Genomic DNA, 16,132 nt, shown 5'->3' on the forward strand with positions numbered 1-16,132 from the left:
TAACTGTCAGAGAGATGTCACTGTCAGAGAAATGTCACTGTCAGAGAGATGTCCCTGTCAGAGAGATGTAACTGTCAGAGAGATGTAACTGTCAGAGAGATGTCACTGTCAGAGAGATGTCCCTGTCAGAGAGATGTAACTGTCAGAGAGATGTCACTGTCAGAGAGATGTCACTGTCAGAAAGATGTCACTGTCAGAGAGATGTCCCTGTCAGAGAGATGTAACTGTCAGAGAGATGTCACTGTCAGAGAGCGGTCACTGTCAGAAAGATGTCACTGTCAGAGAGATGTGTAGATAAATATAATGAAGAAATTATATGACCAGTCCTCAAGGATATTGAAAAGAGTGAAAAAATAAAAAATTGAAAGGAAGAAGCAAAAAGATGGAGATAAAAGATGGAGATAAAAGATGGAGATAAAAGATGGAGATAAAAGATGGAGATAAAAGATGGAGATAAAAGATGGAGATAAAAGATGGAGATAAAAGATGGAGATAAAAGATGGAGATAAAAGATGGAGATAAAAGATGTGGACAAATTGACAGATAATAGATCACAAATAAAAGTCTGGAAATTAAACTAATGCTGACTACAGTAATCCTATCTTGATTACAGTGATAATAATAAAAATACCTGCAAAATAAAACTTAAACAATCATGTACATTTATTAAGTGAAAATAATAATAAAATTATATTAAAACACCTGGGCAGGGCCCTTGCCCAGATATTAGAGATATGCTGAAAAAATGAACTTATAAGATTTCTTGTAAATGATAGATTGCCAACCTTCTTATATAATGAATTGCTTATAATATATATAAGATAGCAGCCAATGGCCAAAGTCAGTGTGATAGTTCTAGTCTATTTTAGCGGCCACAGTAGTTGGGATTGTTCATCTCGTGAAGCCAATGTACTGTATTGGTACCAAAATGGATACAAAGTGTCCGCTAAATATAGCAGATGAGATGAGTGATACAGTTATGTCTCCCACTTTACTTCAGAGAGCGATCACAGTATAGGACATTCAGAGCGCTACCTTATTTGTAGTCTTCACCGTGTTGTGCGGCAGATGACTGTCTCCGGAGCGGCAGACTCCTGGAGACTGGGATGGATCAGCGCCCGCACGGACTAAAACGAGGGCAACCACCAACCTGGCATAGGTGCAGGGGCTCCTCCGGGAAATCGGATGGATCAGCGCCCGCACGGACTAAAACGAGGGCAACCACCAACCTGGCATAGGTGCAGGGGCTCCTCCGGGAAATCGTATGTGGCGGTACGATGGTCCCAAATGATGCGCTGTTGTCCTCTGTGATGTATAGAGCCGGCATCCAATATGAGGCAGTAGGTGAATGGAGTTATTCTGGGCACTACTCAGCCGTCGGCCTAAGGAGTAGTGATCGGCTGTGAGCCGGCGTCCTCGTGGTGTGAATAGCGCGCTATTCAGTAGTGGGCCTCGAGTCTGGGTACTGCAGCTCTGGCAAGGGGGTATTGGCTGACTTAGTGGCTGATATAAACAAGAGATGGTTGTGGCAATACTTAAAGATTGAGGCTAAACGCGTTTCACCACAATTGTGGTATTCCTCAGTAGCTTTGATATTCACCTACTAAAATAGACTAGAACCATCACACTGACTTTGGCCATTGGCTGCTATCTTATATACAATATATTATAAGCAATTCATTATATAAGAAGGTTGGCAATCTATCATTTACAAGAAATCTTATAAGTTCATTTTTTAAGCATATCTCTACTATCTGGGCAAGGGCCCTGCCCAGGTGTTTTAATATTATTTTATTATTATTTTCACTTAATAACTGTACATGATTGTTTAAGTTTTATTTTGCAGGTTTTTTATTATCACTGTAATCAAGATAGGATTACTGTAGTCAGCATTAGTTTAATTTCCAGACTTTTATTTGTGATCTATTATCTGTCAATTTGTCCACATCTTTTATCTCCATCTTTTTGCTTCTTCCTTTCTATTTTTCCTTTTTTTATTTTTTATTTTTTTATTTTTTCACTCTTTTCAATATCCTTGAGGACTGGTCATATAATTTCTTCATTATATTTATCTACATATTTCTTGGTCTTGGGGTAATCAGACCTTACCAGTTAACCTCAGGCTATTTATTGATTGAGCTGCACTGCCCTTGATTTTATTACACTCAGAGAGATGTCACTGTCAGAAAGATGTCACTGCCAGCGAGATGTCACTGTCAGAAAGATGTTACTCTCAGAGAGATGTCACTGTCAGAGAGATGTCACTGTCAGAGAGATGTCACTGTCAGAGAGATGTCACTGTCAAAAAGATGTCACTGTCAGAGAGATGTCACTGTCAGAGAGATGTCACTGTCAGAAAGATATGACTGCCAGAGAGATGTTACTGTTAGAGAGATGTCACTGTCAGAAAGATATGACTGCCAGAAAGATGTCACTGTCAGAGAGCTGTCCCTGTTAGAAAGATGGCACTGCCAGAGAGATGTAACTGTCAGAGAGCGGTCACTGTCAGAGAGATGTCACTGTCAGAGAGATGTAACTGTCAGAGAGATGTCACTGTCAGAGAGATGTCACTGTCAGAGAGATGTCACTGTCAGAGAGATGTAACTGTCAGAGAGATGTCACTGTCAGAGAGATGTCACTGTCAGAGAGATGTAACTGTCAGAGAGCGGTCACTGTCAGAGAGATGTCACAAGTTCAAATTAGTGGGTGCCCAGGTGCTGAGACCCAGACCTATCACTACAACAAAGGAGCAGAAGTTCTTGACTGATCAGTGTCCATGCGTCTTGTGCTGTACGGATTCATAGAGCGCCTATGTAAGACCATTACTACGTATTTAACTGATTCTTAGACTTTTTTGTGCAGTTTCCTTTTTTTGTGCAGCATTTTATAGTAAAGGATAAAATGCTGCACAAATAACCAAATAAACTAGATTTACCATGTGCCATCTTTATGTAGGGGATTTGATTCATTGATTTAACTTTGATGGTAATTTTATACCTTTAAAAAAAAAATCAACACCCTTTTCTTCTTGTGACCAACTTAGTTCTGGCTTTGAGGGTCCGGTGTATTACATTACACCCGGAAATGTCCCTTAATGTAAAGAAAACTGCGCCATTCAGAGCATTCCAAGGCATTTAGGAAGTTTTGTTAACCCTTTTGGTGTTTCATAGTAATTAAAGGGATACTCCGCTGCTAGACATCTTATCCCCTAACCAAAGGATAAAGGATGAGATGTCTGATCATGGGAGTCCCCCGCTATCTCCCGCAGGACCCAGCATTCTAAAAAAAACGCTTGGGTCCTGCAGCAGTAGTCGTGACATCACGGCCATGCCCCCCTCATGATGTCAAGCCACACCCCCTTCATTCATGACTATGCGAGGGGCATGTGGAGTGGCATGACGTCACAAGGGGCGTGGCTGTGACATCACGATCACGGCCTCTGGCTCCGAACTTTCTGAACAAAATGTTCAGGAAGCTGGAGCACCGGAGTACCCCTTTCACTGAAAGAAAATGAGGTCACATGATAGGCAGCAGGTGCCGGCTGTAAATTACAACTGATTGAGGCAGCGGTGGCTGGGATCAGAGATAACTCCAGGTTAGATTCCGGGTAAGTCAGGGCCAACCAATCGCAGCAGAAGCCTCAGTGAAGGCCACCAGGTTGCTGTGTTAGTAACTTCTCTCATAGCTTCCCAGTGATTGTATATGTATGTGTTCTAGCCAGGAAATGGTAGTGACACCTTCACAGTTGCACCGTTCTGGTTCAACTTCTGCCACCTGTCACCTATCCTCCTCATGTGGGTCCTCCTACTCCATGGACAACTTGCATTCCCCCACCGGGAAGAGAGTAGCTTATCTTCCTCCCCCACCCTCCTTTCATCACTGCAAAATCAAGCACTGAGTCTGGGCGAGAGAAACCTAACAACGGAGAAGCTGCTGCCCTGGTCTAACTCCACACCGCCTCATTTTCCAACATGATGGAACTCAACATTACAAATGTTGGACCGCCTATACCAGCAGCGTAAAGCAGTGACAGACTTCATAATGCAGCAGACAGGCAATTTTTGAAGCCAGTTTGACTTTCAGCTAATGCATTGGCAGCTAATCAGGGACACCTGTCATGCTCAGGTCTTTCAAAGAGGCAACAAGATTTGTTAGCAAGGACATCAGTGATGTAATGGCACTGATATTCCTTCTGGAATCCAGATCTCTTTGGAGAAAGATGACCTGGTCAGATGGATCCAGATCTCTATAGAGAAACATGGCCTGGTCAGATGGATCCAGATCTCTATAGAGAAACATGGCCTGGTCAGATGGATCCAGATCTCTATAGAGAAACATGTCCTGGTCAGATGGATCCAGATCCCTATAGAGAAACATGGCCTGGTCAGATGGATCCAGATCTCTATAGAGAAACATGGCCTGGTCAGATGGATCCAGATCTCTATAGAGAAACATGGCCTGGTCAGATGGGTACAGATCTCTATAGAGAAACATGGCCTGGTCAGATGGAACCAGATCTCTATAGAGAAACATGGGCTGGTCAGATGGATCCAGATCTCTATAGAGAAACATGGTCTGGTCAGATGGATCCAGATCTCTATAGAGAAACATGGCCTGGTCAGATGGATCCAGATCTCTATAGAGAAACATGGCCTGGTCAGATGGATCCAGATCTCTATAGAGAAACATGTCCTGGTCAGATGGATCCAGATCTCTATAGAGAAACATGGCCTGGTCAGATGGATCCAGATCTCTATAGAGAAACATGTCCTGGTCAGATGGATCCAGATCTCTATAGAGAAACATGGCCTGGTCAGATGGGTACAGATCTCTATATAGAAACATGGCCTGGTCAGATGGATCTAGATCTCTATAGAGAAACATGTCCTGATCAGATGGATCCAGATCTCTGTGGAGAAATATGGCCTGGTCAGATGGGTCCAGATCTCTGTGGAGAAAAATGGCCTGGTCAGATGGATCCAGATCTCTGTGGAGAAAAATGGCCTGGTCAGATGGATCCAGATCTCTGAGGAGAAACATGGCCTGGTCAGATGGATCCAGATCTCTGTGGAGCAATATGACCATCTCAGGATGGTGGAGGAGGTTTAATGGTGGGAGGAAATTATTTCTGGCCAAGTCCATCCCTCCATAGCAGCTGTATCCCCTGTTGCAGAAGAAATCAGTCATAAGACAATGCACAATCCTCTAGGGTCGTACAGTCAAGGACTTCACAGTCCTAATCCTAATGTCATCTCTGGGACGAGGTAGAAGGGGCTGTTTAGAGTGTGTCAGGACCTCCATCTAATATGCAGTGAAAATTGGGTGAGGACATCCTGTGCTCATGGGCTGATGTACCAGCGGAATCATTTCATCACCTAGTAGGATATAGGTCAAAGAAGGTCACACCCTACTAGATGGGGGTCTTAAAATAAGATGCCATTCAGCGTCATTTATTATGAATTCTGTGAATATTAAGGAATTGAAAATGTGTCTTGGAAAATGTGATATAGCTAAAGTGATGGCTTTTTCAGAGGGTTCACTGTAGATACGTTGGGTGTCTAGATCTGGTCTTAAAGGGGAACTCCGCCCCTAGACATCTTATCCCCTATCCAAAGGTGAACAGAGGGAACTTTACTGCGCACCGGATGACTAGCATCCCGGCCACGGCCCCTCAGTGCACGCCTATAGGAGGGGGTGTGACAGCCGCCACGCCCCCACCCATAGACTTGCATTGAGGGTGTGTGGCCGTGACATCACATGCCGCTGCCCTGCATTGTCAGTCATCCAGCATGGAGCAAAGTTCACTCCCTGCATCGGATGTCTGGGGTGCAGCGGTTGAGATCGCAGGGATCCTTTAGATAGGGGATAAGATGTCTAGGGGCGGAGTACCCCTTTAACTATATCCTTATGGATTTCCCTGCTTTCTGTTCCCTGTCCAGCTTCTGCCCTCTAGTGATCATCCCTGACTCCTCCCCAGTATATAGCACAGAGGTGGCCCATCGTCTTGAGTTGAAGAAGACTCCACCGTAGACTTTGGCAGTCCTCTTCAATGTTCTCAGTTGACCCCAGTGCCCGGACTCCCTCAGTAACAGGTGAGCCTGGAGATCAGATTGAAGGGGGTGTTTTTATTTGCTTTTTCTCCCATAATTGTCATCTATTTCCATATTCTCCATTCTGCCTCATTACACATGAATCTTGTTCAGTTTATTGTTAGGCAACTTATTATGAGAGTAGAATTTATATTAATGTTTAGTCTTTAATTACAGGAAACCAAAGAGGAGAAAGTTCATGTGGAAATGTTAAACACCACGGCCCTCCACCCGGACTACTTCCTCCTGATGGGCGTCCCCGGTCTAGAGGAATCCCACCTCCTGCTCTCCATCCCATTCTCTATCATGTATATCTTGGCTCTTACTGGAAACTCCATGTTAATCTTCATCATTGGAACCCATAAGACTCTCCAGCAGCCCATGTACCTGTTCCTGATGATGCTGGCCGCCTGTGACCTCCTCCTCAGCTCCACCACAGTACCCAAGACCCTCTGCATCTTCTGGTTTAACTCTTACACAATCTCCTTCACTGGTTGTATTTTTCAAACATTCTCCATTCATTTCAACTTTGGAACAGAGTCGGCCATCTTGGTGAGCATGGCCTATGATCGGTACTACGCCATTTGCCACCCTTTATCATACTTGACCACCTTCACTGGGTCCTTCATAAGGATGATGGTCATTTTGGCCCTTCTTAGAAGCTTTGGTATCATAACTCCCATCGTTTATCTCCTACACAGATTACCGTATGAAGGCAGCATTGTGATAGAGCACACGTATTGTGAGCACATGTCCATGGCTAGGCTCGCCACTGCCGATATACTGGTCAATGTAGTGTATGGACTCGTCATAGCTGCTTGTTCTTCTGGTGTAGACCTGATCCTCATAATCGTTTCATATGTTGTTATTGTCCGGACAGTTCTCAGAATTCGGTCCTCAGACGCTCGTGTCAAGGCCTTCAATACCTGTGTGTCTCACGTCTGTGTCATCACCCTCTTCTATATACCGGCCTTCTTCTCTTTTATAGCCCATAGAGTTGGCCATAAAAACATCTCCGCCCAGTTCCACATCCTCTTTGCCAATCTCTACGTCATTGTCCCTCCAATGATGAACCCGATCATCTGCGGGGTGAAAACGAAAGAGATCAGACAGCGGGTGGTGTCCATGTTCTGTAAAGTGTCCTGGTGATATCATTGTGTAGACTCATTTTCAGGTCAAACCCATATTCCAGCTTCCTCGTCTTCATCTACTATTATCCTATGTTATTGATGAGAATTGGTGACCGTCACATGGATGGATGGAGGGTTAGAGTTCGTTCTGTGTATATCACCCTAGATGTAGAAATGTTTTCTTAGTTATTAAAATTTCCTAAATTTTTGAGATGATTAAACTATATATTCATGGATCAAATACTAGTTAGGAATATTAAAGGAATATCTAAAGAATGCTACAAGAGACTCAATGATCACTGAAGAACCTGACCATGCAAACTTAAAGAATGGACACAATCACCTCACTGTTTATAGGAGGTGATGGGGTGAATACAATTGATCCAATTATGCAAGGACTCAATATAGAAGGATTTATGATTTTGTTTGTTTTTTAGAAGGATTTGATGAGGTTTCAAACTGAATTGGAGAATGTCGATAGTCATGTCTCACGATGGTCACTAACCCCCCGCCCCCCCCAATATGGGGTAGTCCTGGCAGAGGAAGGAGACCGGAGACTGGGCTCCTGTTACGCAGGTGTTTGGTGCTGGAAACCTGACTGCATAGCTAATATCTCCGATTTATCCTCCTTGTCAGAAGGCAAGAAAAGTTCCTCCATTTTGGCTTTATACCGAAGGTCCAAGAGTGTTGTATCCAGTAGTCATCTCTTTCCTTTATGCTAACAATATGTCTGTCACTGCACATGCAACAAAGTATACAGCTCGCCATCCTTGCCAGCTTTTGTGAGGACCCAGCTTGTTTCACCTTCATCCCATACTGCCAAGGGTGGTTGAGGTCCTCGTCATCATCATCACTGTCCTGTTGTGTAGGTTCCTCGTCCCCTATCACTTTGACCAATTCCATCTTTAGATCCTTCTCAGGTCCCACTTTCTCATTCTTATCTAACTCCTCCTCAAGAAAAACATCCATACTGGTGCCTGCCATATATGAACTCCCCTCCATCCCTCCTTCCTCAATCATCACCATGGGCATAACATCAATAATTCCTCTTTGAAAGGCCTGGACACACGACAGTTGTTTCTGATTAGCTGCCAATGCCTGAGCTGAAAGTGATGTTGACACCAAAAGCTGCCTGTCAGCTGCATTAAGAAGTCTGCTGGTGCAGATTGTGTCTAGAGTAGTGTTTTTACCTTAGTTCTCTCTGCTTTTATCACCCCAAAAAACGTTTTTGATAGCAGCTGCACACAGTCGGATAGGCGTGGCACAAGGTTTGCTATGCCCCACCGCCAATATGCCTATCCCCTGTATGTCAGCGCTGAGACCGCTGTGTGATTGACATACAGGTCCCAGCGCATGCGCATCTTAGCTTATCCCCCGTGCGCGCCGCAGCGTGTTATCCTGGCAAGTACATGCTCCCGCTGCATGCCTCCTCAGTGCACCTGCGCAGTGCTAGAGGCAGAGAGTGTGCTCTCTGCCTCTAGCACTGCACAGGTGCACTGACGAGGCAGGCGGCAGGAGCCCTGTGAGGTGACCATGAGATGTAATGTCCGTGGAGGTGGAGGAGGTCCTGATGAGAAGAAGGATAGAGGCAGGTGGCAGAAGTTGAAAGGGATTAGCGCAACTGTGGAGGTGTTGACCCAGTGGGCTGTAATACACATATATTGGCCTTGGTCATAGCTACTGCTCCAGGTATCTACTGTGACTTGCACTGTGCTACACACCGACAACTGCATGACGTAGCCCACCCTCTTCTCCATATGATTGTGTAAGGCAGTAAGTAATGGCAAGTGGGTATGCATCTGGGCTGAGGGCACGTGGTACGATGGTACGACAGCGCCTGCACCACAAATAGCTTGGCCAGGTGATGACTGGATGACTTGGTGGACACTATTGTTTGCAGGATATAGATTCCATTATGGATGCTAACAGGATCAAGGAGGAGGAAGAACACCAGATGCCCGTGGATGTGGTCTGTGGCTGCTAGAAAGATGACAGGGATTAGGAGCTGAGCTGCAACAGTAGCACAAGGTTTTGATGACATTTTGGATGTTTCGATTCTCCCACATGGTATTGTGATGCTGCCCCATGTGGTTCTGTAGAGCTGTAGCTCCTCGTGGGCCTGGCCATACCTTACAGATCCAGCCCTGTACTTTCTAGTGTTTTTTACTTATTTGCCACACAGCAGAGTCCTGTAAAGAGTAATTATGGACACCACCACACGGCTGTGCCTCTCCGGTGGAAGGCTTTATTCTCGAGCTTACAAATGACACAACATGATGGAAGGGAGAAAAATAGGAAAAAATACTGGGTGCTTCCTTGTGTAGTATTTAAAAACAAATAAGATGAAACACGCTGCAAATACCCACCATCAGCACCCAAGGTGTCGTTCTGACCTTCTGTGGATATACAATGAGGCAAGTACACCTTATACCATGAGGTTTCGGGGTGTGCGGGAGTATAGGAAGACAGTTTGCGGCTCTGACCCCTTTTTTTATCCGTAATCCAGAAGGGTACAGAAAACTTGTAGCGAGAAAGAATATGCAAAAATGGAGGGGTTCTTGAGAGCACTACTGCATGCAGAGATGAAAGAATTTCAGCATGCGCCAAACGTTACACAGGACTGGCTTTTATTCAAAAAGTCGAAATGATACAGGACAACACGTTTTGGCGCACAATCGCGCCTTCCTCAGGTTCACAACAATTTACAGTCTGTAGTCCTGATGAGGTTCCCTGTGTGTTGGCTCGGGCTAACACACAGGGAACCTCATCAGGACTACAGACTGTAAATTGTTGTGGACCTGAGGAAGGCACGAGTGTGTGCCAAAACGCGTTGTCCTGTATCATTTTGACTTTTTGAATAAAAGTCAGTCCTGTGTAACGTTTGGCGCACGCTGAAATTCTTTCATCTCTGCATGCAGTATCGCTCTCAAGAACCCCTCCATTTTTGCATATTCTTTCTCGAAATGACTCAACAGTGTCCCAGTCATCTGCTCCTGAACTAACCACACCGGGAGGCCATGTCTGGGATGATTTGTAGTTGTTGTGGCCACCACTACCCTCCTGCTCAGATGAAATAATCTCCTACTCAACTGGTTCTCACGTCCCATCCAAAACCAACATACTCCCCCTCCCCATCCCTGTCACTCCTCTCAGTCTGAACTTCTGATGTCTGTATGGCTCCTTGCCCCCCCTCACCATATCCACCTCCATGACTGACACTGTCACTATTTTGCTTTGTTCTATCACCGTATATTATATAAGTTCTGAGTTGGATTGTGTTAGAACCATGTTCAGTATTACAATGCACTAAAAAAAACTATCTCAGTACTAAAATACACTAAGAGAACCAATCTCAGTACTAAGATGCTAAGGTACTAAGTAATGGAATGCATATCTCTGCTTACAAAACTCATGACTTATATACAGTGGAAGAAACAAGCTCAGCACTGCCATGTGCTAACAGAACCAAGCTTAGTACCAAGATACAGAAACAAAACCAATCTTAGTACCACGATACACTAACAGAACCAAGCTCAGCATTGACATACACCAACAGAAACAAACTTAGTACTAAAATACACAGCTATGCTCTGCCACTGCTTCCCCCGCCAACACCCCTGCAAAACATTCCAAAACCTAACTGTCCTCACACAACTCCTCCTCATCGCTATCCTTAGCACCCAGGGTGCTGTCTCCTCAAAGAAAAATTGTTGCCCCACTAGGAGGAAGCAGCAAAGGCAGAGATGGTGGAATTGGACAGGCTATAAATGCTACTTTTACTATGTCATACAACTGTTGAGGAGGACAAATCCACGGATACCTGGTTTACCGTCATAGCGTCAGACTCTTGTTCCCCCTGAGATGACTGGGAACGGGCCGACTAGTCCACAATGACTGTGCTAGCCTCCAAAACAACACAACCCCTGGAGGAGATGGACAATGCTGACTTACTGCTACTACCTGTACTGTGGATGTAGAAAAGACCAGGGACAGCGCCTTGTACGTTACCCCAACAAACAGAGAGAAAAGATGTTGCCTACTGGGAGGGAGGATGCACACTATATAGTATGGCCGATCACCTTGATCTTATTGGAAATATGCATATCACCCCGTATAGGGGTATAAGAAGAAGATGTGGATCTGGTGCAGCCCAGAAGGTTCCAGTGACAGCCAGCCGGTGCCCTGTAGAGTTACTGTAGTCATTCCTCATCCTCCTCATCCTACTACCTTTACTGGGCTGCTGATACTTGTTCTTGGCCAGGGCAAATGGGTGGTGCCTTCAGAGCTGGTACTGCCGCCAACATGTTTACTGGCCAACATGGCAGAGCTGCCCTTTCTTCTACCCAGTCCTTACCCAACCTCTTATTTAACCTGTTCAGGACGCCAGGCGTATGTATATGCCCTTCATCCCGAGTCCTTAAGGACGTGGGGCGTATGCATATGCCCGTGGGAATTCCGGTCCCCACCGCTAGCTGGTTCCCGGGATGGGGACCGGACCGGCAGGCATCCCAGCACATCGCACATATTTTTTTTTTTTGTTATTCAAAGTTTATTGAAAATTTCTCAAAAAAAAAAAAAGTAACTTCAAAGATATATAATGGATCATGTAATATAAAGCATGTGAAGCAGATAAGGCAAATATCCAGAATACAAGTCAGAAACAGAAAACATGTAATAAGACATTAAATGCCTTAAAGGGGTACTCCGCCCCTAGACATCTTATCCCCTATCCAAAGGATATGGGATAAGATGTCAGATCGCCGCTCCAGCACCCCGCTATCATTACTGCACAGAGAGAGATCGCTCTGCACGTAATAACGGGCAATACAGGGGCCGGAGCATCGTTACATCATGGCTCCGCCCCTTGTGACGTCACGGCCGCCCCCGTCAATACAAGACTATGGGAGGGGGCGTGGGGGCGTCGCCACGCCCCCTGCCATAGACTTGCATTAAGGGGACGGGCCGTGATGTCATGAGGGGTGGAGCCATGACGTCACGCTGCTTCGGCCCCTGTATCGCCCGTCATTACGCACAGAGCGAACTCGCTCTGCGCAGTAATGAAAGCGGGGTGCCGCAGCAGCGATCCCCGGGGTCCCCAGCAGCGGGACCGCGGCGATCTAACATCTTATCCCCTATCCTTTGGCTAGGGGATAAGATGCCAGGGGCGGAGTACCCCTTTAATGGTCTAAACTCGGTTGAGTCCCGGATTGCAAAGCTGGGTTAAAAAGTGGAACAAGGGGCTCAGTCCCACTACATAAGGATGGTAGGTTCCCGAGGGTACCAGCATCATAGAGTCCAGGGGAGCAGTAGAGTGGCACTTAAGATAGGGGCTAAGGCAAGAGGTAAGGCAGCCGGTGAGAAATCGAATTCGGGCTCAACATACACATACATTTGAACAACAAGTCAAACATAAATCGGGATATTATAGGCATAAAGGGGGGGGGGATAAGGAAGAGGGGCAAGGGGGGAGGAGAAGAAGAAGAGAAGGGAGAGAGAAAGAGAAACAACAGGAGCATAGGAGAAGAAAAAGAGTACCTGCGAGTAGGATCAGCACCAGGCCTCCGAAATGAGCAACCTCAGGCAGCGGATCAAACATCATTGAATAAAAAACTTTTTTTCATATCAACTGGCTCCAGAAAGTTAAACAGATTTGTAAATGACTTCTATTAAAAAAAATCTTAATCCTTCCAGTAGTTAACAGCTGCTGAAATGTAGTTGTTCTTTTCTGTCTGACCACAGTTCTCTCTGCTGACACCTCTGCTTCTCTCATGAACTGTCTTCAGTAGGAGCAAATCCCCATAGCACACCTCTAACGCTTCGGACAGTTCCTGAGACAGACAGAGGTGTCAGCAGAGAGCACTGTTGTCAGAAAGAAAAGAACAACTCAACTTCAGCAGCTGATAACTGCTGGAAGGATTACGATTTTTTAATAGAAGTAATTTACAAATCTGTTCAACTTTCCAGAGCCAGTTGATATAAAAAAAAACAAAAAAAAAAAAAAAAAGTTTTTTCCTGGAATACCCCCTTTAACATACATTTTTTTAAATTGATATTTTAAATACATTTTAACTGGAATCTATGATGATTACTGTGTTTTCTCAACTCACACATTTTTTTTTATATAATATTTCAACAACTAAAAGCCTACCACATAAAGTGACACGTTTCTATTGGCAACAATTACACAATGAGTTTTCTTAACTCAGGAAAAAATGTTTTTGGATGATTTTTCTTGGTAATAACTGTAACACTATGGGGTTTATTTACTAACGTGATCCCGACTCTTTTTTGACGGGTTTTCCGCCCAAATTGGGTCGCATATTGCGACACAATTTGCAACCAAAAAAAAACAAAACCCTCCATTTAACAAGGAAAACCATAAAAAGGGGGCGTGGCCATGTGATAAATGGGCGTTGTCCGAACATAAGGGGCGTATCCCCGACATTTTTGAAAAAGACCAACATATTTACTTAGGTTTCCACAGAAAATGTGGTGGATTTGAGCTGAGGAAAACCCCACAGATCAGGACAGTTGTAAAAAAAAAAAAAAGCAAAACGTAGGGAAAAGTACAAAATGTAGGGAAATCTTAGTAAATACCTTGGGAAAATACCAGTTGGAAATCAAAACCCACAAAGAAAACTCTACAACACTCTTAGTAAATAAACCCCAATGTGTGAATGTTACTTGTAAACTCTAAACCCTTGTTTGCACATCTCTTTCCCATCAGCGTACCACACAAAAAAACTGGCACGCTTTACACAGGTTTTGCCCTGACAAAACAAATGAGCACCACAATGCACCTGCTGTAATTTTTAAGAGCCGAGGAACGTGCTCTCGAATCAACCAAAGTGCTAGAAAAAACGTGTTACACTAAAAAAAGTGCACAAAGGATGCCGTCTATCGCAAGCCCTTCTCCGATAGGAGAGAGACCCCCCCAACAAACCTTACCCTTCCCCTCCGGACCAAAAGGTACCTGCGAGGCTCCAGGTTCGATGTCCCTTTTCGCTGAAGCTACTAAGGGACCACAAATGCTCCCGGCATCCCCCTTGGCGTTAGCCAAGTTATCTGCCTGCATTGCCGATAACGGTCGGTACCCTGCCAAAGCAGGAGTACCCGGGGTGTTTGCAGGGAGGTGCGGAACCTAATGGCCCCACACACCTCCCCTAGACCGCCATGAGGGACTCCCAGAAGGGCTACCGCATCCTGACAAATTGAGTGGACACACAACACGCAAAAAGTGACACAGTGACAAAAATAAATAAATAAGTGAATGTGTGCAGATAAACTGCCCGGACATCAAGCCGGATCTATAAAAAAAATTTCTCTGATCCTATCCAGAAGGCCGGGAATCAAGAGGTGAGTGCCACAAGGTGAAGAATTCATGGTGCCCGTGCTTCCACTCAGTGAGCCTGTACTCCCTGTGAGTTTCGGCACCTCGGGGTCAACACTCCCTGAGGCACTAAAGTACCTCGGCTCTAGACCCACTGAGCCTAATGGTGAGACCGGGAGGAAACAGGTCACATCGGGGCAGCCATCAAGCAGATTCTTTAGAACCAGCCCTGGAACGCCCTGGTACCCCTGTCCCCTACCATGCAGCACCCATCCCCACACCAGCGTCGCCCTGCCACTGGCATGAAACTGATAAGAACAGATACTACACTTGATCTTAGCCAAAAGGCCGAGAAGCGATGCAATGCACCTGCTGTAATGCTTTGGTATTGTACTGTAGGGGTTCTGTGTCTGGGCTCTGGACATACACCACCTGTCCCTCAGAGATCTTCTTCTCACCTGACTAATATTGTTGGGTGCGAGCATTCGCATTTCAAATTTTTATCACGAATTCGCAAATATTGCGAATATGTTCGCTATATATCCGAAATTGCGAATATTAGCTTTTTTTTCACAGAACGCATAACAGTGATCCTCATCCCTCCCTGCTTCCAGCTTGTGGTCTAAAGAAGGCTCCAATACTAGTTACTGTGCGAGACTGTGGAGCGCGAATATTTCACATATGCGCATATTCCTTCTTTTAGCTTGGGGGCCAATTAGAATGATGCAAATACACTTGTCAGAGGTTATCAACATCCCTAGCAACCAATGGTAAAGTTTGCCACCCCTTCACTATATAAGATTCCTCCCAACAGAATTTTTTTTGCAGATTAATGTGGGATTACGCGAACATGCAAAGAATACGCAAATACACAATGAATATAATGAATATGCAAAATTCACGAATATAGAATGAATATTCGTCTATATATTCGCGAAATATCGCGAATTTGAATATGGCCAATGCCGCTCATCACTACTGACTAAGGGCTTTCCTTTGTATTGTAGGAGGATTGAACGACTTTTTTTCATAGGCCATGTTCACACAGAGATTGCGCTGCAGCAGAGTCCGTTGAATTCAATGGGATTCTTCTGCTCTGTGCACACGGTGGAATTTGCGTGACTAGGACCGCCACCTTTCTTGCAAAAAAATCGGTCATGCTAATTAGCAGAATTAATTACCGTATTTGTCGGGGTATACCACGCACCGGCCTATAACACGCACCCTCATTTTACCAAGGATATTTGGGTAAAAAAAGTTTTTTGCCCAAATATCCTTGGTAAAATGAGGGTGCGTGTGTGCGCGTGTATACCCCGATACACTGTATCTGACCCCGCAGAAGCCCCCAGGAAAGGCAGGGGGAGAGAGGCCATCTAGAGCCCTGCTGCAGCCGCTTCTCTCCCCCTGGCTATCGGCGCCGCTGCCCCATTGCCTCCCCCATCCTCGGTTTTATAATAACCTGTTGCCGGGGTCGGGTCCGCGCTGCTTCCGGCTCCGGTGTGGTGTCTCCTGTGTCGTTGCTCTGCGCTGCGCGGTGCAATGACGAGTGACGTTTTCAACGCGACGTCACTCGTCATTGCGCA

General features: G+C 45.3%; 1 protein-coding gene and 1 pseudogene across 1 annotated transcript; one reads left to right on the top strand and one right to left on the bottom strand.

Moving 5' to 3' along the window:
- The first annotated feature begins 2,603 nt into the window (after window positions 1–2,603).
- LOC130357546 (olfactory receptor 52Z1P-like) lies at window positions 2,604–7,372 on the top strand. Its single transcript, XM_056560242.1, has 3 exons — window positions 2,604–2,813; window positions 5,940–6,092; window positions 6,267–7,372. The coding sequence occupies exon 3, from the start codon at window positions 6,297–6,299 to the stop codon at window positions 7,236–7,238; it is 942 nt and encodes a 313-aa protein (XP_056416217.1). The 5' UTR covers window positions 2,604–2,813; window positions 5,940–6,092; window positions 6,267–6,296; the 3' UTR covers window positions 7,239–7,372.
- A 7,358-nt stretch (window positions 7,373–14,730) lies between these two features.
- LOC130359770 (U2 spliceosomal RNA) lies at window positions 14,731–14,909 on the bottom strand (annotated as a pseudogene).
- Window positions 14,910–16,132: the final 1,223 nt, after the last annotated feature.

Source organism: Hyla sarda, chromosome 2 (genome assembly GCF_029499605.1).
Source record: "Hyla sarda isolate aHylSar1 chromosome 2, aHylSar1.hap1, whole genome shotgun sequence".
Taxonomy (NCBI): domain Eukaryota; kingdom Metazoa; phylum Chordata; class Amphibia; order Anura; family Hylidae; genus Hyla; species Hyla sarda.